We start from the raw sequence: 22,351 nt of genomic DNA on the forward strand, positions 1-22,351 counted from the left end.
AGCTTGCTACATTACCTATTGCAGATGGTTCCCTCTTTATGACATTGCAGCTTTACCATGGTATAAAAGCATACCTGAACAACCATTTTATTTTTTCCTTTCAGTATAGTACTCAATAAAATACACTGCATATCCAATACTTCATTATAAAATAGGCTTTGCATTAGATGATTTTGCACAACTGTAGGTTGTGTTTTGAGCATGTTTAAAGTAGGGTAGGCACGTTTAAGGTAAGCTATAACGTTCAGTTGGTTAACTGCATTTTTGATTCAATGGCACTTTCAACTTACAATGCACTTCTCGGGATGTTACCCCTGTGGGAAGTCAAGGTGCATCTGTATTTGCAAAATAAACACTTATATTAACAACAATGAAAACAGTATTAATAAATAATGCTTATTAGATTCTTTCTTCATTTGCTGTGATGATTAGCACTTAACTAATGTTATCATAATTCAACTCTCGCAACAACTATATGAAGTAGCTATTATTATTATCTTCATGTTATTGCTGAAAAGAAGTTTGTCATAGCTTAGCAAATGGTAGAGCTAGGGTTCAGACCCAGGATGTCTGATCTCTGAGCTCACATGCCTGACTCTTATACGGTACTGGGATAGACAAATGAAAATTCAGTGGGGATCAGGTAGGAAATATGTACCCCCCTAGAAAATGAAACTTGAATGTAGTCGAACATTTCAAAACATGCAATGATGCTAGAAATCAATATATAATATTACAAACAGGAGACTTTATCCCCAGTAATTCTATTTTCTTAGGTTAGATTCCAAAAAGTAACCAGAGATTACAAAATTAGATCCAAGAAGCAACCAGAAATACAAAATTTCATGGACAAAGTGTGAAAAATAAAAAAAAAAAAAAATTTCATCATGGTAAAATTTACCAGGATGTTACAGCTGAGGCCTGAAACAATCAACTTTCTAATACCTTCTTCATACATTTCAAATCTTTCTCCAACCAATGGCATAGCCATGTCTCGTGTGTACACATCCCTCCTGCTGTTTTTTTTTTTAAATCAATAATTTTCTTTATGAGTTGCCCCTGTGACTGAAGTAAAAATACTCTTTCTTCCTTTTGTCCTTGATCTTGGTCATCTAATTTTCTCCTTTAGGGGACATGGTGTTGCTGACTAGGGAGCCTTGAAGTCTACCCTGTGGAGCAGGCAAGGGCATGTGTTAGCTCTGGTTCTAGCCTAGACTCTGGAGTGTGCTGACTGGTTTTAGTCTTGCTCTGTTCCTTGCTGCTCAACCTGTTCCTTCATCTGGGTGTAAGTCAGGGACAATAATAGCACCACCTCACACTGCCCAAGTGAGAATCAAATGGGACATTAGGGGAAGAGTTCAGCACAGTGCCTAGCACGTGGCAAGTGCTTTCCTGGGGGTCAACAACGTTACTCTATGTCTTTCTGGAGGACTGCTTTACTGAAATGCCAGGAGTGGCTAGATGGATTCCCTTGATAGCTCTGCCTAACCTAAAGCTTCAGATGTGGAATGGCCAAGATGACTGTGAGCCCCTGCTGCAGGATAAAAAGGTGCAACATCAGAAGGTCCATTTTTTTATAACAACATAAAACTAAACAAAAAATTAAAAGGGAAAAGAATGGCTCAAGAGAAGGAATTCACATTTTTTAAAATCACATAGTCCTGTGTGGGAAGCCTATCACTTACTATCTGGAAGCTTGCCCATTCCGAGACTCAGTTTTCTTATCTATAAAAGAGAAACATTAATGCCTACTATAGATTAAATAATGTGACATTTATAAAGCACATAATATAGAACTGCCCACATGGAAGAAAACAAGTTTTTTTAAAAAAATTCCTCCCTTTACACCCCATCAAAGAATATTGCACTTCTTTTATTATAAAATGAACATTTCCTGCCCCACTACACAATACCTTCCATGTGATTTACTGGCTCTATTTTCAGAAAAATCAAGAATTATTTTTAATGTGATTGGGTCAGTTTGCCAAAGATGGGGAAGTGAGAATTTTTAAAAATCTGAAAATTCCTTCCAAGTGCTATGAAAGGCTTTACTCAGCCTCCTTTTAGTAATATTTTTATTGCCTTGCTTTGGGCTGTGTTTTCTGTGTGGTCTATGTAATAGGGCATTTTAATATGTGAAATAATAATTTGAATCATACTGTGGAAATGCTTCATAAATTCCCATAAAAAAGACTGGGTACAGGATGGGGACAAAGGGAGAGGAAGATGTGAGAACAGGGAAAAATCCAAGCTCCCTCTCCACAGGAGAGAGTCTGGCAACCCTGGAGGAGGACCTGTGGAGCACATCCCTTTTCCTTCCGCCTACCTGCTGGGGACCAGAATGTTCCTTAGTGGCCTAGGCTAAATGTATCAGCATGGGTCTGCACATAATGGGAACTGACTCTAGACCTGGGCTGTTTCTGCAGAGACGCAGCAATTCAGTCCCCTGGTGGGTCATAGACATGTGTTTTTATCTAGCTATGGATGGCTATGCCATAGAAAAACAAGGTTGGTGTCTCCTGACTGCCCTCGGGCTTTCAGGGGGCCCATGCTGCAGCCAGCACTCAGAGGAAACATGATAGGCCTCTGCTTACCTTCACTTCGTGGGAGGGAAGCAAGGGAAGTCAGGGCTGCTTGTTTTAAGGTAACCTTGCCACAGAGAAAACTGCCTGCTGTTGGGGGTGGGGAGGGCATGGGGCAGCAATAGTCGCTGGGTCTTGTCAGGGTCAGATTCTAGGCAGACATTGACTGAAGCTGGTTAATATATTTATTCTGAAGCCTAATGCAATCCATGGAAGAGTTGTTTATTTACATCTTTGCTAAATTCTCCAGGTCGCCTTTTAAAACCTCATCCCATAAACAAATTTCCTCTTAAATCCATTCTCTTGGGTGGGGAGATGGTGCCCACCTGTTTTTCAAGTTCTCCATTTACAGTGTTTGTTTTTCTTATTTCTGATGAATCACAGAACCGAGCCAGTCTTTCAGACAAAGTTCCAGAGGGAAAGGGTGAGCATTTTCTCCCCGACAAAGTAGCCGAAAAATCAAACATCATGTCTAATAGGAGGCAACACCAGGCAAAACTGTGAGCACAGAGCCCGCTTGTTGCCAGTTTAAAGGGAATGAATGAAAAATAAACCAGGAAAGCTGTTATTGAGAGCTGCAACTGCAATTTTCCCTGAAGAGGAAAGAAAACACAGGATTTATTCTCCATTCAACTTTAATTCTCTTTGCTAACGATGACCCCAGCTATGTAATTTGCAGGGCCCAATACAAAATAAAAAATGCAAGGGTCTTTGTTCTAAAATTATTAAGAAGTTTGAGACTGTAGCATGTTAAAGTTTGTTAAGATTGAGACTGTAATATGTGCTGAACGCTGTGACTGCATAGACCTCACACTCATGAAGCAGGGCTTCCTTCTGACAGACATATGAGAAGGGCCCTGACTAGGGTTAGGTGAGTGAGGCATTTGTCTGTAGCACAAAATTGTAACAGACACTAAAAATGATCAAGGTAGATAATGTTATAGTGTAATCTTTTAAAAACTCAAAAGGAATGTAAAAAAAAAAAAAAACTCCTAATAAGTAAAAGATTAAAATTTTAAACAAAAGACTCTAAGTGTGCATGAATCATCTCACTCAGCTTACACATTTCTTCGCCTATCTCACCCTAAGAGGTCAGCTTCTCATTGTCCTGTCAGTCTAGCCAGGCTGCCAGGCTTCTAGATTATCCCATATAACAAACACCAGGACATAAAAGACTTCAGGGAAGGGCTGCTGTTGTGGCTTGCCCCACACATGTGAGGCACACTGGGTTCAATCCTTAGCACCATATAAATAAACAAACCAAAGATTGTGTCCATGTATAACTAAAAAAAAAAAAAAAAAAAAAAAGACTTCAGGGAAGAGCAGGACAGGATCTGGTGGAATGGACAATACTAATTTCCTTTAGGGTCACAGGACTTCTCCAGGTAGAAAGCAAGATGGCAAGCATCAGGCAGCAAGGAAGCATGGTGGGACTAGGAAGAGATTCCTTAGGAGTCCACAGCAGCCCTCTCCCTCTCAGTCTGCAATCATACAAGAATCTTTTGGGGCTGAACATGATATCACTCAGCATCAGGAAGATAGTAAATTTCAACTCATGAGAGGAAATATGACAGGAAGAATAATGATGATGAGATTACTCTCTCTACAAAGGAGGACAATTCTGAGGTCAGGATATAGTGTAAGAGGGTGAAAGGAGGTCATTTTCCCTAGAGAATTTTAGCAACCAGAGCAACATTGAAGAGGCAGCTGTGTTACTGAAGTGAAAAAGAGCTGCTTGGTGATGGGATCATGATTCAGACAAACCAGAGAAGGAATCTGGAGGCAAAATGGTATAATCATCTTTGGGAAAGTTTGTGAGAGATGAAGGTTGTCAAGGGGCATGAGAAAGGTTTCCAGTTCTGTTCACAGTGTCGTTGTGGATTTTAGAATCTTTGGGGATTTGCAGATTGGAATGACCTCAACTCATCTGGAAGAGGCAGTCCTTAGTGGTTAGATAAGTATGAGAGCCCAAAAGATCTTGGAGGAAGAAGAGTACATATTTTTAGGCAACAACTGTCAGAGGATGAATCAAAATGCCTATTAGCAACAGTCTGTTTCTCAACTGGACTATAGGGATGATAGGACAATACCAAGATGATACTGGAAACCATAAAATAAATCTAGTATATCTCTTAGTTGTCAACTTTAGATAGGGGCTGGGGTGTAACTGTGTAGAGATCTTGCCTAGCATGCTTAAGACTCTGGGCTCAATCTCTGGTAGCGCGTGCATACGTACACACACACACACACACACACACACACACACCAAAAAAAAAAAAAAAAAAACTTTACATAAAGATTTGGAGTGTGTGGGGGTCAAGTGGAAGAGTGGGGTGGTATTTGTCTTCTTAAAAAATGGAAATTCACAATGCTCAAGTAGATTCTTTATAAAACTTGAAACCAAAAGGGTTTTTCTATTTACAAATATTGGCCCTCCTATTGCATCATAGATCCTGTTCCATATTACAGTATGCACAGTTTACATTCACTTTTATGGTTACAAAGTATTTATGAGTAGATTTGGTGGGAAGGGCAGCACATATTTACCAGCCAGAGTCACTGAGGCTACTTTGATGGAAAAAGGAGAAGCATAGCAGTGAGAGCCTCATTAGGCAAGATTTGGGTTCTGGAATGAAGCATTTCCACTTTTCCATATTAGTGTACTGATGCAATGGTGTGAAAACCTAGATGGTGTCCAGGAGAGAGGAGGCCATGAAAGGGTGGCTTCCCTGGATATTAGACCTAGGACCCCAGGAAGATAATGGGATCTCTGGAGTGAAACAAGAAACTTGCTTGATATTCATATTGCATTTTTATTAATAGAAACTAAAGTTTTTTTTTCTTTTACTATGGCTCTTTGGGCTCCCAAGATACTTATTGTTCAGTGGAAAACAGAAAAGAGAGCCAAACTTGATCTCAGACTGAAAAGAAGAGAAGCACTAAATTGTAATGGCAAATTTAAAGTAAGAATAGATAGAGCTACTTACTCCTCCCATAGTTTTATAGCTTTAAAATTTGCCAGACAATTATAAGATGCCTGAAATCTAAGACTAAGTATGTGTCTCCTGGTTTTCCTAATGAAATTTTTTTCTGGAGTAGGCAGAGGTAAAAACAGTCAAAAAAAAAAAAAAAAGTCAACTTTTTGTATAAGTAAGACATCTGTCTAAATGTTCTTATTCATAACCTTTCAAGAACAGGAAATTTTTTAATTGTGTTGAGTAATTTTCCAATAATTATGTGGTTTTGTTTTGTGCTATTCATCCTCAAAGATATCTCTCTGGCAAAAACAAAGAAAAATAAAAATCCCTCTATAAGTGAAACACAGATAACTCTGGTGGAAAACTTCTAGCTCTAACTACATTAGGAAAATAATAGTCTTCAGTATGTTGTTACATCTTAGCTTGCCCTTGATATCAGACAGTGAAAGGAAAAATGGAGGCCCTGTAGAATTTAATGCCATCAGATGTGGACAGTGTTGACTTGTGTTTTCTTTTCTTTCTTTCTTTTTTTTTTAGTGTGTGTGTATGTGTTGACATGTTTTAATGTCAATACAACTTTATTGTCCGCATTTTGAGGCATTTTTGACTGAATTTATAAATTTAGAGATGTTTACAGTTTTCCTGTAGTTTGTCCATTGTATGTTTTATATTGTCATAAGATAAAGTCACAAAAAAAATTAAAGATTTAGTTGGCTTTTATTTGCAATTCTAGAATCGGGCAAGAATTCCATAAAATAGAATACGTATTCTGATGAGCTAAGTAGTAAAGCTTGAATTTATAGGCAGAAAACAGCTAAGGAAAGCAGAAACAGAACCAAAAATAGATTGGTTGTTTCAAAGTTAATTTCCTCTTAAAGGTTAAAGCAGGGACGACCTCTTTATCGTGCTGGGATCCCAGCTACAACTGGAACTTGGCTATTATCACTTTCTTCTGGTTTCTTGGAAGATCAGAAAAACAACTTAGTTTCAGCTCTGTGACATGGAACATTAGCATGAGTGACTACATTTTGGTTTGGTCTGTTAGACCCACTGCAGGAGCTCAGTCAAAACTAGTGGCCTCCTGTAAATTTTATTTCATGATATTTACATATTTAGTTGGGGCTTAAATTTTTAAAATTTATTTATTTTTCTTTAATAAGTTAACATGGTTACATGATTCAAAATTCAAAAGGTTTTCTAAAAGATTAGAAGAAAGAAACCCTCCCACTCCCACCTCTCAGGCATACATTTACCCCTAGAAACAGCAAGTACTACCAATTTTGTTTCGATTTGGTTTTTGGTACTCTGGATAGAACCCAGGGATGCTTTACCACTATATTCCTAGCCCTTAACCTTCTCCTCCTCTTCCTCCTTCTCCTCTCTCTCCTTCTTCTTCTCCTTCAAGACAATTTCTTGCTAAGTTGTTAAGACTGGTCTCAAACTTGCCTTCCTCCTGCCTCAGCCTCCCCAGTCATTGGTATAACAGGTATCTGCCACCACACCCAACCAGATTATCTATTTGTTTGTTTGTTTTACTATTATTATTTTGGTTCTGAGGAATGATCTCAGGGCCTTACACACATGATAAGCCTCTACCACCTGAACTGCATCACCAAACTTATTACCAGATTCTTTTGTATTTTGACAGAACTCTTCCAGGCAGTTACATGTCAATGGGTACAGAGGGAGCTTTTATTCTTTTTTTTTTTTTTTAAGTAGGTACATTTTTTTTTAACCTTTATTTACTTATTTTTTTAATGTGATGCTGAGGATCGAACTCAGTGCCTCACACGTGCTAGGTAAGTGCCTCTGCCACTGAGGCACAACTGCAGCCCCTCTTTTTTAACAAATAGTAGCACAGACTACACCTGTTTGCACTTTGCTTTTGTTTTGACGATATACCATGGAATTCTTTACATTAGAACTTAGAGAATGTTCTCATCCTTTTCGTATGTGAAGTATCCAGTAGTGTGGATTTGTCATACTTTATTTAAACATTTAAACATTTCTTAAAAGAAAAAAAAAAAAGAACATTTTAAATGCTCCCAATCTCTGACAATTTCAAAAAAACAATACAGCATCTAACCTTGCCTTTACATTATTTCTCAGATGTGCTGGTATATTTATAAAACGTTTTGGGTATATGATTATTAGAGCATATTGTCAGATCAGTCGGGGCAGGCAATGGCCAAAGGAGGCAGATTTAAAAGGGCCGCTGAACAGGCTTTATTGAGATGTCACTCCCGGGCGGAACTCGATCAGACCCATAGAGGGGACAGGGGAAGGGTCTGAGGAGAAACCGCGTGGAAGCTCGACCGGACTGGACTTTTATGGGGCTTACAACAGGAAGGGAAGGGCTTGGGACAGGAAAAGGTGTTTCTAGGGTCCCTTGCCCCCTTGGAGTTGGTCAGGGGAGTTGGCTGAACTCCAGGATTGGCCAGAGGGGTCCTGTTGATTGACAGGCCTTAGTCAGGAGATCTGGCTGATTGACAGGCATTTCTGCCGGCATCTGATTGATGTTCTTTTCCAGTGCAGGCTGCTTTGTTCTAAGTTGTCACTAAGTCGCCACCAAGTCGCCGCCACTGACCTAACACATATGACTTTTCATTGTTGAAAAATACATGTCAATTATTTAGTTACTGTGTTATGAAAGCACAGATATAGAAAGGGCATGAAGGATGAATTCTCCAGGAGCCTGGGGACTCTACTCTTTGAAAAGTCCCAAAGTATTATGACAATATTGTATGTTTCCCTGATACTTTGGGGGATCAGAATTATGCCCTGGTCCTCTCTTGCAGATGGACACTTCTGCTTCACAACTAATGACAGCTGTTCCATTTCATAGGAGCTGATGACCATTTTCCAACTACTGCACTGGAATGGAAGTCTAAAAGCCCTTCGTGAAACGAAGTGTTCTCGACAGGTGAGACTGTTCAGTAGGTTTACTGTGTATGATAAAGCAGATGGCTGGTTGTCATCTTCTTAGGGGATTTCCTTGATGTAGATTATTTGTCTACTTAAATTTTGTAATTATTTATCAAGAGTAGAGGGCACATGAAGAAATATATAAAACAGTCTGAATGGGGCTGGGGATGTGGCTCGAGCGGTAGCGCGCTCACCTGGCATGCGTGCGGCCCAGGTTCGATCCTCAGCACCACATACAAACAAAGATGTTGTGTCCACCGATAACTAAAAAATAAATATTAGAATTCTCTCTCTCTCTCACTCTCTCTTTTAAAAAAAAATTAAAAAAAAAACAGTCTGAATATATGAAGAATGGTGGCTAGATTTAGGACTGATATAAATACCTGTACTGAATGCCAAATGCAGCCATCATTGACAGACTTGGTCTCCAAGTTAGATGCAGAATCTCCTCCGGCTTGGTGCCTTCACAAGCTCCAGTGCAGAAGGGAGTTGAGACTCACTGTCTGGAACATTCTCACTGCCAATAGGCAAAGGTGGTTGTGGTTAGGGTATCCCCACCCCCACCCACTAAAAGTTCCCAGTGGACTACAGAAAGAATTGTAAAGTTGGACAAGCTGGCATTCAATCACCTCAGTTTTTTTGGCAGTTCTTCCTTTTTCAGAGACAGGGTCTTACTCCTTCTTCACTACTTAAGAGAAGCACCCTTTCCCCCTTGTTAAAAGCAAATGTAAACCCTCTCCTGTATATTAATGGTCTTCACCTGCTGGCCTCTGGGAGATTTATCCTTTCTTTACCCACCATCAGAATTTGAAAGACGGCAGTTTATTTTTGAGTATTTCCTAACAGGAATTTGTATGAGGAACAAAGCCTCTATAGTCAGCAAGTGGAGGCTGAATGTGAAAGTTTTCCTGCGCACTGCAGCCCCAGGAGTTTTCTGTTGTTCTTTGCTTAGAAAGCCTGGTTTTCAAAATGTCAAAAATGGAAAAGAAATGAGTAGCTGACAATGGCTTTGGCTATTTTTTTTTCCCTCTTTCCTTTGATTTTCTAAGAGGCCTTTGAAATATGCTGGGTTGGTTTTAAACACTTTTCCATGATTGTTTTTAATTTGTTAAGGTCATAAATAAATACCATATGTTTTTGAAAATAAAAATAAGCAATACATCCACTCCATACAATCAAACCTATACATGACAGTAGGATGTATTAACAATTTTTTTAACAGAAGAATTGAAGGTAGAGGCTGGAGTTGTGGCTCAGCAGTAGAGCACTCACCTAGCACGTGTGAGGCCCTGGGTTTGATCCTCAGCACCACATAAAAACAAATAAACAAAATAAAGGTATTGTGTACAACTAAAAAAAAAAATTAACAAAAAAGGATTGATAATTTTTAATCATTTCCAAAGCAAGAGACAATATACCACGAAGCTATCATTATCTGTCAATAATGATAATGTCTACATTCCATAATACATTTTTAACATTCTCTCTGCAGTTACCATGACCTATCTAGACTGTTATTTTCCTTATGTGAATAGCACAGCAGCAGCTAGGAGGCTGACTCTCCTGACTTCCAACAAGTCTTGTTCTGAAGCGCCCTTGAATAAACACTTCCTGTTTTCTGCAAAAGGTGTTTCACTCTTTCTATCTTATCAAAGAAGATGATGCTGGGCAGAAGTGTCCAATGAAAGAATGAGGCAATATTCATATCAATTTTTCTAGGAATATGTTTTTCAAAAGAAGGCTTTTTTTTTTTTTAGAGATGTAAGGGCTTTATTTTGTGAACATTATTGTTATTCCTAATAGTATTTTGGGGCAGACCTGTGTGAATTGTTCAGCTGGACCAAAATTAGCTCATCATTTCCTTTTTAAAAGTATGTCCAGGAGATTTGGTTTTCATCTCTGGATATCAGAGAAATTTGGTTGTTGGTGAAGCCCAAGACTGGGGTGGAGGGGGAGGGAGGCCTTGAGCACCGTGCTTCTGTGGCTCTCTACTGACACTCTGAACTTTGGTTTCTTGGTTCCCAGGAAGTCATCTCCTATTATTCCCAGTATTCACTAGATGAAAAGATGCGCAGCCACATGGCACTGGACTGGATCATGAAGGAGCGGGAGTCACCAGGAATTCTCTCTCAAGAGCTGCGAATGGCCCTGAGGCAGTTGGAGGAAGCCAGGAAAGCAGGACAAGAACTCCGGTTTTATAAAGAGAAGAAAGAAATCCTAAGCTTAGCCCTGACTCAGATCTACAGTGACCCTGACCCTTCCTCACCCAGCGATGACCAACTGAGCCTTGCGGCCCTTTGTGGCTACCACTAGCAAGGCCAGGTCCCAGTGCCCCCAAGGACTCTAACCTTAGGAAGCTCTTTGAAGGAGCATCAATAGCTACTACCTGAAGGCTGTACTAATACTCCCATCCATGCCATTCATAGACTGTGGGAGTGATAGGACTCAGGCAGATCCCAATCTCCCACTTGATTTATTTTCTCATTACTTTCTCAAAAGCTTCAACTCAGAAGGAAAGATTGAAGACAGGGTTGTTTGAACAAACATTTTCCAGGGTTAGCTCCAATCTAAAGCCTAGCTGACATGTGCCTTGCTAGACTGTATATGTTGTTTTAAAGAATGGACCAATATAGCAGCCAGGACCAGGGGAAGTGGTAGGATAGCAATTAAAAAAAAAATACTTGGAATTAAATAAACAATACAGATTGTTTTTAAAAATATAAAGGGTCAGAGTCTCTTTCCAATCTCTGAAAGCTAAATGTCAGTTTTTACTCCACTAAGTATAATCCAAGGCAGCAATGGGAATGTTTTCTGGACATTTCACTATCAAAGATCTTAAAGTGGCAACAGTATGAAAATCTTAGATAAATTTAATGTGGATTAAAACACCACTGTAATAATTTTTTGAAACCCCATTCTTCCATAGGGGAGGGTAAATGTCAGCTACAGTGGTACTCATATTTTTCTTCCTCAAGAAGAAATACTATTCAATTTCTGAGTCTTGCAGTTAATCATATTTGTTTTTAATTTGCAAAGAGGTTACTTGAAATAATTTGCTTTTATTTTTGCTACTGCAGACATATCTACAATTGAGAAAATTAATCACATTTTAAACATTGAGACATTTTGAAAAATCATTAGCATGTAACAAAGCACTTTTGATTCCTTTCACAGGACTAGAGAGATCTTTAGCTGTCTTTGCTGTTAAGAACATAAGAAACCAGGAGCTCATGTATAGTATCATTATTATTAAGTTAAGTCACTGGAATCTTCTTTACAAGCGGGATAAGATGTTTCCATCTCTATCTGACCCATCTCTATGAATCAAACAACCAATTAGAAAATCATAGTAAAATACAAACTAATTTTCAGATAGTTCCTGGCCACTTAGATTTAAGAATGACATCGGTAATTTTAAAGGTTCATTGATATTTCTATATCTGTAACATGAAAAAGATTATTCTGAATTTAGACAAAATTCAAATGAAAGATTTTTTTCAATTACAAATTGTTTAAATAGTCTCTTTTTCTTATGCAAATGCAGACTATCTTTCTCAAAGTTAAATCATTGTAATTACATTGAAGCTTACAAAATATATTTCACCCTCATATTTAAATATGTACAATGATTAGTGTCAATCTTTAAATCCTTATGAAAACCACTATATCTGACCATATACTTTGTAAACAGTCTTGATAATAAAAAATTATAAACATCCCATTTCTCAGACCAGGGGAAATTTTAATTACACAATTGTCTTACTCTAATATCTCAAAAAGGCAATGGTAAATTTTACCTTGAAATATTACTTTGCCAAAAGTCACATTTCTCCCATAATTGGGTTAAATGTCACCTATAAGAGAACAATATTCCCTTATATTCCTGAAAAGGAATTACAATTAACTTTTGTATGTGGAATAAATTTTAAAGTTAAGGAAATTTACTATTTAAAGTATTTTTTTCATAAATCATTCCTCTTTACATTGTCATTTTAAAAAGTCCACACTTTCCCATGTTGGGTATATCTAGAGTTAAGTTACTATGAGGATTTGCAGCCTTTGACAATGACCACCTCAAAGAGACACCATCTGATTAAGTATAGGAAAACAGGGATCAGATGGGACAATGCCAAATTTACATTCTGTCCTACAATTAGAAAACTATACCCATTCTTTAAACTGCAAATAGAGGCAAAAGAAACAAAAGTTGATATCTTGACTGGTCCCTTTGATTTCCATTTATAGCAAATCAATTTTGGCTAAGACAATGGTTATCAGAACATCACATAAACATGAGCAATCTTGGCACAGGGAAGACCATGGTTGAGGTATAAAGCAGATTTTTTTCTTTTCTTTTTCTATATCTTGTTCACAGTAATACATTGAAGTAAAAGGGACCACATATTGAGCCCTGAATCCTAATGGATTATATTTTTGTTCTTTATTTAGTTATAAACTTCTTGAGACTCTCAAAAAGGTTATGGTTCATCACCAAGGAAAATAGAACAAGACAGATACACTCAAAACTGAACAGTTTCAAAGAGTACATTGACCTTCGAAAGTCCACAGATTGCCTAGAGGATTATTGGCCCCCAGTTCAGGACTCATAATTTTGAACACATACACACAGTCTCTTTAGTGTCACATCAGATATACAATGTAGCTTAGATATAGCCAGGCCATGCACCCTATTTCTAAGATAAATATTATCATCCGGAAGTACAGAATTCCACTGTTTGACAAAAGACAGTCTAATTTTCATAAAATCCAAATGTACCATGCTGTTATAAAGAGAGCTTAGACAAACTAGCCACAAAATTTGGGTAAATATATCAGATTATTACAGACTTAATAAAATCATTGTTCCTCTAATGTTAAAAATCAGCTGTCCATTTGTTTAAAAGTTCACTTTTACTTTTGCTATTATTTACCTATTTCTAGCACAGAAATAGAATTCATGAAATGTAATTATTGTCAACCATGAATCTCATCATATAGGTCTCTAGACAAATGCAAAGGTAAAAAACTATAATGGTTTAAAACTTTCTTATTTCTTTAAGGAAAGCACTTAAAGCCAAAGGTATCATTGTAGTTGACTTTATCTATAGCTGAGATATTAGGGAATTCTGGGTTTTATCATGTCATGACATTTTTTATAGCTAACTGACAAAAGAAGGCAGACTAGCAATGTTTTCATTATTGTTAACTGTATTCACAGGGAAACCCTAATCAAGGTATTCTTTCCTGTTATTTTTGTTTGTTTCTTTTGCCATGTAGAAATGCAAATTTGAGATTTCTTTTATGGTGAAAAGTATAATAAAATTTTTAAAGAGTTAATATTAAGGGCTGGGGATGTAGCTCAAGTACAAAGCCCTAGGTTCAACCCAGTTCTGCAAAAACAAAAAAAGAAAAAGAAAGAGAGAATTAATATTAAAATTGTTTTCAGGTAGGACTCCAGGAAAATAAAACTCATTTTCCCTATCATACTGGTTTTCAATTTTGGTTACACATTAGAAATAGCCAAAGTGTTTTTTTAAAAAAAATCTAGATATCCAGACTGTATCTAAACTATATCCAAATGAAATCAACTCTTTGAGAGTGCAGTCCAGGCATCAGTATTATTTAAAGATCCCCAGGTAATTCTAATGTAAAAGAAGGCTGAGAATCTCTGCTCTGCCCAGGGATTCAATGATCAGAGATCAATGCCCTCATCAGTGGGAGATATTACTTCATTTGAACTTGACCCCAAACTCAGATGTGGAGGTCTTCTGGCATAGATAGGGGCAAATCCTTTTGTTTAGACAAAATGTCTCTCCTGGAGCCCAGAATTAAAACAGGGCAAGTGCCCACATGCATTGGTGCTTACACACATCCCTCATTCGAGCCAGAGAGCCAGATTCTGCCCCAGCGTACAGGGTCTTTCTCGAAAATGATACATGAACCATCTGCACCAGAATCATCTGGGGTCCTGGTTTAAAAACACAAATTTCTGTGCTGTACTCCAGACTTATTAAAAAATTTCTGGCAGAGGGTCTAGATTATTTACCACTTCTGCTGTGTTTCAGAGCACACTTAATTTGAGATCTCCTGGCCTAGAGTTATCTAACACATCCTTTACTGAGCAGCAGAGTCCTGGCCTTGAAGGAGAGCACACAAAAAGGAATACCTCTCCTGGAAGACAGAGAGAAGCAGAAGAGGAGATGTGCTGGTTCTCTCCCACAAGTGCAACTCCCACTCTCGGATCACTTTGGCTCCAACACTCAATTTACTCTTCACTGCTCTACTAGAAACCATGACAATCTCTATTGTTCATGGTTAAATTCACTTATTAAAATGTTACTAAACCCTGGTAATACTTTCCTCTAGGAACAGAATAAGTGGTGGGAAAGCAAGGAGAACCTTTTTCTAAGAGCTGTTGATTTTCTAGTTATCGTTCCCAAGTGAAAGTTCCAAATTGCTATTGATGGGCAGTTTTCAATTTTGGCAGAAATTGTATTCCACAAGTCCATTTTTAAATCAGTTAATTCAACCCTGAGGGTGAATTTTTCTGTAGAAATAAGGTCATAAATGGTCATAAGTTTGTTAGACCAGCCTATATAAGCCATAGGTTACCTAAAATATGGATCTATAGGACCTAATATGGATTCAGATTGTGTGGGGGCAGGGAAGGTAGGACAAGAAGTATCCATGGGTCTAGGGCATCCTACTGAATGCCTTTCTAAGTGCAATTCTCAGTTTTAGATTAGTTTTCTGGACAGTCACTTTACTTTCCTTTGTTCCCCAATAGATCAACTTTTCAGTGCCTCACCATTGCCATCAAGAAGTTGCTTCTTCTACCAACTTCTAAAAAGACATGACTTTTCCTGAGTTTCCCACAAACCCCTAGAAAATTTCTATGAATTGTTATAAGTAGAGATAGGAATGTCTAGATGACTTTAAAAAGCAGCCAATAAGCCTCTCTGCCGGGTCTGTGGAGACAGGCAGAGGCATGTGAAGCAGGACTACAGTGGACAGGTTGCCTCTGAGCTTTCCTGTTTCCTCAGTGATCTTATTTGGCTCCAGGTGACATTGGCTAACTCTGATCCCAACTAACAACACCATCAGTTAGCGCAGGATTCTGGGAAATCTGCTCAAATCTACACCCTGGACTGGTTAGTGTCCTCCTCAGGGATATTTACTAAGAAACATAGAAGGAATTTGCCATTTTGAAATGGGAGCTGAAGTTGAAAGAAGCTCTGCCTGTTAAAGGGATAAGAAACCAGAAACCATATCAGTAAAGGAAGTTGGTCAGCAGAAGGTGGAGAAGTTGGCTGGTGCAGAGAACACATATAGAGAGAGGCAGAGATCCAAGATGGTGAGAGCACGAGGCCCAGGAGAGCATGACAAGGACTGTGGGCCCACACACCTTACAGTAGACTTCCTTATTCTTTTTTCTGAGCAGATCATACACCCTACAAACAAAGAAATCTCATCTTACTCACTTAAGAGCAAACAACATTTGACTATTTGGGACTTTTCATACTAGGAATAGAACAAAAAAGCTGACTCAAGGAGGATCTTCTTCAGTGACAGAAATACTGCTGGGAAAATTAGATTCAGCACTAGATTTAGTGACAAGGTTGACATTAACCGACTCACTGCTCCTCCCACTCCACAAGGTATCTCAAGATCAGGAGTCCTTCTCTACTTTGAAATAAACTTGCGAATTATGTGCTAACTACTCTGTTCTTTTCCTCCTGCATAGAAATTTCTGTTTCCTCATGTTCCACAATAGGTAGAACCAGAGAGGGAAAATAAAATTCTATTTTTTTTTTAAATAGTGGTAGCCTTCCTGCCACTAAGTCCTCCCTGAGAAGAACCTTGCAAGTGTGCATAAGCAAAAGGAGAAAAGCAGAGACTTTTGTAAGTGAAAGTGCTTGGCACCTTGAACTGACCAACTCTTCTCAGCATCTTGACCACTAAGCCCAACACTTCACAGGCGCTCAGTAAACGTTTCTTGAGTAGAAATTTGTCATAATTGTCTTGATGCCTTCCATACTCTTCTTGGTGAGTTCAGTCATTCACCAAACATGGCTCTGCGTGGTAAGGACTAATCTGGGGTAAGATAGAAGTCTAAGTCAAACCTGTTGGCAAAGAGGGACTTTACTGCTTCATCACACACATACAACACACACACAAGATCCCAGGCCAATTTTGGCTCCAAAAATATCTGAATTCAGGAGCACAAACCAGAATTTAGTCTCTCTTAATATACAGTTGTGTACGGACGTGCACAGACATGTGTATCACTGCTCATGTCTCAGATCTGCTTTCTTTTGTGTTGGCTCCATTTTTAGGCAGGCTCTTTCCTGGTATCAGCAAATGTCTCTCTCCATTTGCAGCAACAAATGTCTCACTCTGTCATAGAGAGTGAGACACTCCCCCACAATGCCAGTTCCGGATCTGAGGGCCATCGTGGTGCTTTTGTCAGGCGGCCATTCCTGAATCAATGCCTGTGGTCAGGCCCAGGTCACCTTTCTGTCCCTCTGAGCCCCAGTGGTCAAGTCAGCATACCTAAATTTACACCTAGAAAGGAGGAGAAACCCACACACAATAATGGGTTCAGTGACCAGAGGGAAACTTGGCCATTTCCCAAGACATTTTAAAAAGCATTTCCTCTTTGAGAGCCTTCAAAGACAGAATAAACAATAGAAGAAATGTAGTCTCTAACCAGAAATTGGGAAAAAGCTTTCTGGGTAGACAAAAACAACAGATGTATACTATGAATACATTGTACCATTTCCAAAAATCAAATCCATCCTCAAAGGACAAACTGTCACTATTAAGGATGTTCAAAAGAACATTCTCCCCAGAGGGGAAATCCAAAAAATACTTCCAGACCAATCACACTGGAATAAGCAGACAGGTTCCCTAAGGACTCCCCAAGGGGAGAGTGCTCATTTATATTTAAGTGTTCTGATGTGTGGGGAAACCTAATCACTCACATTACTCTGCAGTCACACTTCATATATCTTCAGAGCTGATGAATTGGTGCTATGCAAGTGAGTCAGGGAATTTCTTCTGGTCTATTTCTGGTGGGCCCTGGCTTTCATTATCAGTGGCTGCTAATGCTCCTTAATAGAAAGGAAAACTGTTTATCCCCGCAAATGAAAACAGTTGTAGGAAAACTGGGCAGTTCAAAAACCTAGATAGTTTATACATCCCTACTTGATATTGAGTGACTCGCAAGCCTACAGTATGGCCCTCCTCTGATTCAAGGCAGACTCGGTGAATCCTAAAATGATTTTGAAAACAATTTACTTGGAGGTAATCCATTGTGTCTCTCCTGGATAGTTTTCATGTAGTGATTTGTTAGATGCTGTCTGGAAATCAATAGGTACTGCCGGGTGCATACAGTTTTCCATATGGAAATTTTGAAAATTCAGGTGAGCCAGTGAGATTCTAGATGACAATGAGAGTCAAGAAGTCAACTTGTTACCATAATTAGTTGAAACTGAAAAGTGGGAGACATTTTACCCTTTCAGTTAATCTTGCAAATGATCTGGGAAATACATTTATTTATTTACTTATGATGGCTTCTTTTTCTTTTTTTTCTTTTTTATTGGTTGTTCAAAACATTACAATATGATGGCTTCTTGGATTAAAAGAAAACATTTTTGGACACCAAAAGACCACCAAAGCAAAATAAAATAAAAAGGAAGGAAACATCAATTCTCATAAAGGCCAAAACATCAAAACATAGCTCCTTTTACCTCAAATGATGATTCACGTAAATATATTTGTTAAAGATTAAATTCTGTAAATTAAGAGAACTTACTACCTTTCATTTAGAGCATTGTTATTGGCAATATGTATGCATCCTTTTTCATTTTTTTCCCATGAGAATCTAAGGACAGTCTCTCCTTGGCTGATTTACCAGCTGTCTATGAAAAGCCAGTGGGGCTTAGCTATTACTCCAGTGAAGAGAGGCTTTGACAGGTTACATCTTGCCACATAATCAACTTCATTGCAGGCGTTGCAAGTGTCACACACGTTGACTGAAGGATTTACAGGGTCTTAGATGAATGGCCTGAAGAAAACAAAACAAAACAAGCAAACAAATAAACCCAAAAGCTATATATACAACTAGAAGAGAGTGCATCAGAGTTAAAAAGAGTATCTCAGTTGAGAAAAGGACTCTGGGGAAGATGGGAGCTAATCTTACTGTTGCTGCTCAGAAAATGATACCCCCAAGTGTGATGCTTAGGCCTGCCAAGCACTTTGTTGCTTTGGGGAATGAACCCAGGGATGACACTTCAACCACTGGGCTACATCACCAGGCCTTTTTATTCTTTTATTTTGAGACAGCTTTCACTAAGTTGCTGAGGCTGATTTGAAACCTGTGGCTCTCCCTGACTCAGCCTCTGGAGCCACTGGGATTACAGGCATGAGCCAGAATGCCCAGCTGCCAAGCACTGTGAACTAAAGACGCATGGTCTCTCTGAACTCCTGCTCTCCTATCTCCAGTACCTCTTCCTCCCCCCCCAACCCCCCCAGTGCTCAAGGAGGGACTCTAAATTCCCCTTGCCTACCTAAAGATAAATCCTCTAAAAAGGAACTCAGCTGTCAGGAACCCCTCCTCAGGAATCTCACCAACCAGGGAAGATTAGTTCATAGGAAAGAAAACACCAAACCCAGATAGGCTCTGTCCAGACTTGCTCCTTCTGACTGGCTGCTCTACCCTTTTTATTACCACCCTTTGCATTTCCTCCATTTAGCTAGAAACTCTCAGCCCCTATCTTCATCAGGACATTGAATATTAGCTTCAATCATGTGGCCCTTCTTCAAGTCTCTCTCTCTCTCTCTTTTTTTTTTTTCCAAGTTTTATTTTATGAGACCCCCACACATTTTTGGACACCAAAAGACCACCAAAGCAAAATAAAATAAAAAGAGAGGAAACATAATAAAACTTGTTTTTCTCCTGTTAATCTGTGCACTGTCTGTTTACTTCACAAACTCCAGTGCTGAATCTTCAGAGGGCAGGAAGTTTTCTCTTCCTACAGTACTTAGTACAAAGCAGAAACTTTCGTCCTTCTAACTCTGACCCCTCATTTTTCCTTTTAACTTGAGGGCCATTCCTTCCCTTGATCCAATCTTCAATTTCCTTCTCATGCTGTTGTCATCTGTTACACATTCCATTCATTTTATTCAAATTATTCTTTATTCACACTTGAGCATTCAAGTTCTGTGACCCTAGTCAAAGGGGTTGACTGTGGTAATTAAAGCCTTCTCACATTTACTCCCAATAAAGCTACTCATCTTCCCTCCTTTCTTTTTTCTTTTTCCTTCCTTCTTTCCTTTTTTATTATTGTCATTGCTTTATAACAACATATTATTGTATATATCATATTAACATTATTATATTAATGTATATTATATATAATAAAATACTGCTATATATGTCATTTTATAGCAATAAGTTTTGCTAGAAAACTGTTTTATTTTTTTTTCTTTGTGCCATGCATTTCTACACCACTGATAACCTGGAGTACTTTATGTTAAATATGTAACTTATAGAGGCACTGCCAGCATATTTTTCTTGATAACAATAAAGTTTCTTCTATCCTAAGGGCAAAGAAAGATAGTTACCTTGTATGTTTCTGGTTAACCTTTACAAAAATGGGGAACTTGGAATGACAGTGAGTGTGCCAAACAGCATTAATTTTTGTGTATTGAACCAGAAGTTCTAGGACTGCCCTCATTCCCTGCACTGGGCTGAAAAATAGGGGCTTTCCAGTCAGTTTCCAGATGTGAATTGAGCTCCACTGTGTAAGAGGAAGGAAGTCTCCGGAATCTAGACATACAGAATTAAAAGTTAGAATCTGGTTCTATTAACCTAGAAAATGAAGACAGGTTTATTCTATTATGAGAAAAATGCAAGCTCAACAGGAAATTTCCAGGAGAAGAAATTCCTATTTTCTACCTCACTATTTATCGAACAATAAAATTTCTACCAGTCAGACTGGGAAAAGTAATGAATTATAATATCCAACATTGGTGAGTCTGTGAGGAAATACACTATATGGGTGAGAATGTAAATCAATGCAGTCTTTTTTGGAGTCAGTGTTATTAAATTTGATATGATTTGGCCCTTTGACCCAAAGATTTTCACTTCTACAAAATTCACCCTGTGGAAACACTTCTACATAAATATATACAAAAAGATATTCCTTATCTTATTGTTCATAATAGTAAACATTGAAATGTTCCTCAGTAGAGACTACTTAAGTACATTCATGATACATCACTTCCTGTGCTGTCCAATATGGTAGTCATTAGTCACATATACCTACTAAGCACTTGAAATATAGCTAGTTTAAATTGAGGATACACTGCATTTTGAACATAAAGTAAAATAGCTAATTAATAATTTTTACACTGCATGCTGAAATGATAATGTTCTGGGTATATTGGGCTATATTAATAAAGTTAATTTCATCTATTTATTTTTATCTTTTTATATTTACTAGTATATGTATAATTGCATATGTGACTCACATTTGAAACTTGCATTGTATTTCTCTTAGCATTTAGCTGTAATATGCAGTTATTAAAATCAGGCAGAGAATGGAGGAACTTTGGGCAAAGAGGAGGGAGAGGAGGGAGAGTGCATGGGGGCAGGAAAGATGGTGGAATGAGATGAACACCATTACCCTAGGTACATGTATGACTGCACATATGGTGTGATGCTACATCTTGTACAACCATAGAAATGCAAAGTTGTGCTGCAATTTTTATAATGAATCAAATGCATTCTGGTGTCATTTATGCCTAATTAAAATAAATTAATTAATTTTAAAAAACAAGACAGATCTTCATGTATAGACACAAAAAGATCCAATATAGATTGATTGAAAAACAATTTTCAAAGCAATACATAAAGTATAGATTTTTAAAAAAAAATAAATTAAACATGTAAAAAATAAATTTGGAACACTATGCTCCAATATTTTGGGGAAGGAGGGATTATGGGTAAAGAGGGAAACTATATTCTCTATTATAAATTTCAGTTTATGTACATCAGGATTTTTTTTTTTTTTTAATGAGAACTGAAGATTGAAAGTAAACTCATGGGGGTTGGGGAGAATAAACAACCAACAATGACAGTTTCAGGATTTCATGTTGATTAATATCCAAATGTGAGTTTTACTGCCTTGGCATTCATTAGCTCTAGAAGTTTTTTTTTTTTTTTTTGGATGATATATTGATTTATCATTCAGTTTTCCCCTAAAAGAATGGTAAAATTTTCTTCCTATTGCTATCATTCTTTTGTTTTTAACCTCAACAAAGGAAAAAATTTTTTAAAGGGTAGATAAAATGTCTTGGCAGTGAACAACAAACCAAACTTCAGTCGGAAAATAACTTGGTTCTTGTGATTCTCCCTCGAGGGTTGATAACAATGCACTGAAGGTTTAAATTCCATCAATCTCCTACCATCTGATGCAACCATCCCAATGGTAGGAGGAAGCCGTGGTGAAAAATTCCTTAGGCAGGAGATTTCCTTTATGTTAAAAGGAAAAATAAAGACCTAACAAATATTAAGCTATTCTATCTCACTTTTATTGCAGGTTTACATATATTTATATAGCTCTGATTTTTATCCACATTATTTTGTCCTATTTTAGTCGTTTAACATTATTTCATGTAAAGTGTTACATGTGTTACCTTGTTTCCCACACTTTTCTTAAATAGTATGCCATTGGTAAGTTTATTGGCTCTTCAGAGGAATTTTTGTTGTTCTAGTTTTCAATATCTTTAGTAGCACTATTCTGAAAATTCTTGTTCAAACTATATTTTTTGTCTGATTTATTTTCTTTAAGGGTAGTT

At 37.9% G+C, this 22,351-nt stretch overlaps 1 protein-coding gene across 1 annotated transcript in view; it reads left to right on the plus strand.

Annotated features, from left to right (window-relative positions):
* The window catches only part of Lix1 (limb and CNS expressed 1), a 53,141-nt gene extending 41,219 nt beyond the window's left edge, over positions 1 to 11,922 (plus strand). The window contains exons 5-6 of the mRNA XM_076856016.2: positions 8,406 to 8,483; positions 10,511 to 11,922. Of these exons, the coding sequence (XP_076712131.1) occupies positions 8,406 to 8,483; positions 10,511 to 10,798 (366 nt within the window). The 3' untranslated portion in view covers positions 10,799 to 11,922. The remainder of the gene's footprint in view (positions 1 to 8,405; positions 8,484 to 10,510) is intronic.
* Positions 11,923 to 22,351: the final 10,429 nt, after the last annotated feature.

Source organism: Callospermophilus lateralis, chromosome 5, assembly GCF_048772815.1.
Source record: "Callospermophilus lateralis isolate mCalLat2 chromosome 5, mCalLat2.hap1, whole genome shotgun sequence".
In the NCBI taxonomy this organism is placed as follows: domain Eukaryota; kingdom Metazoa; phylum Chordata; class Mammalia; order Rodentia; family Sciuridae; genus Callospermophilus; species Callospermophilus lateralis.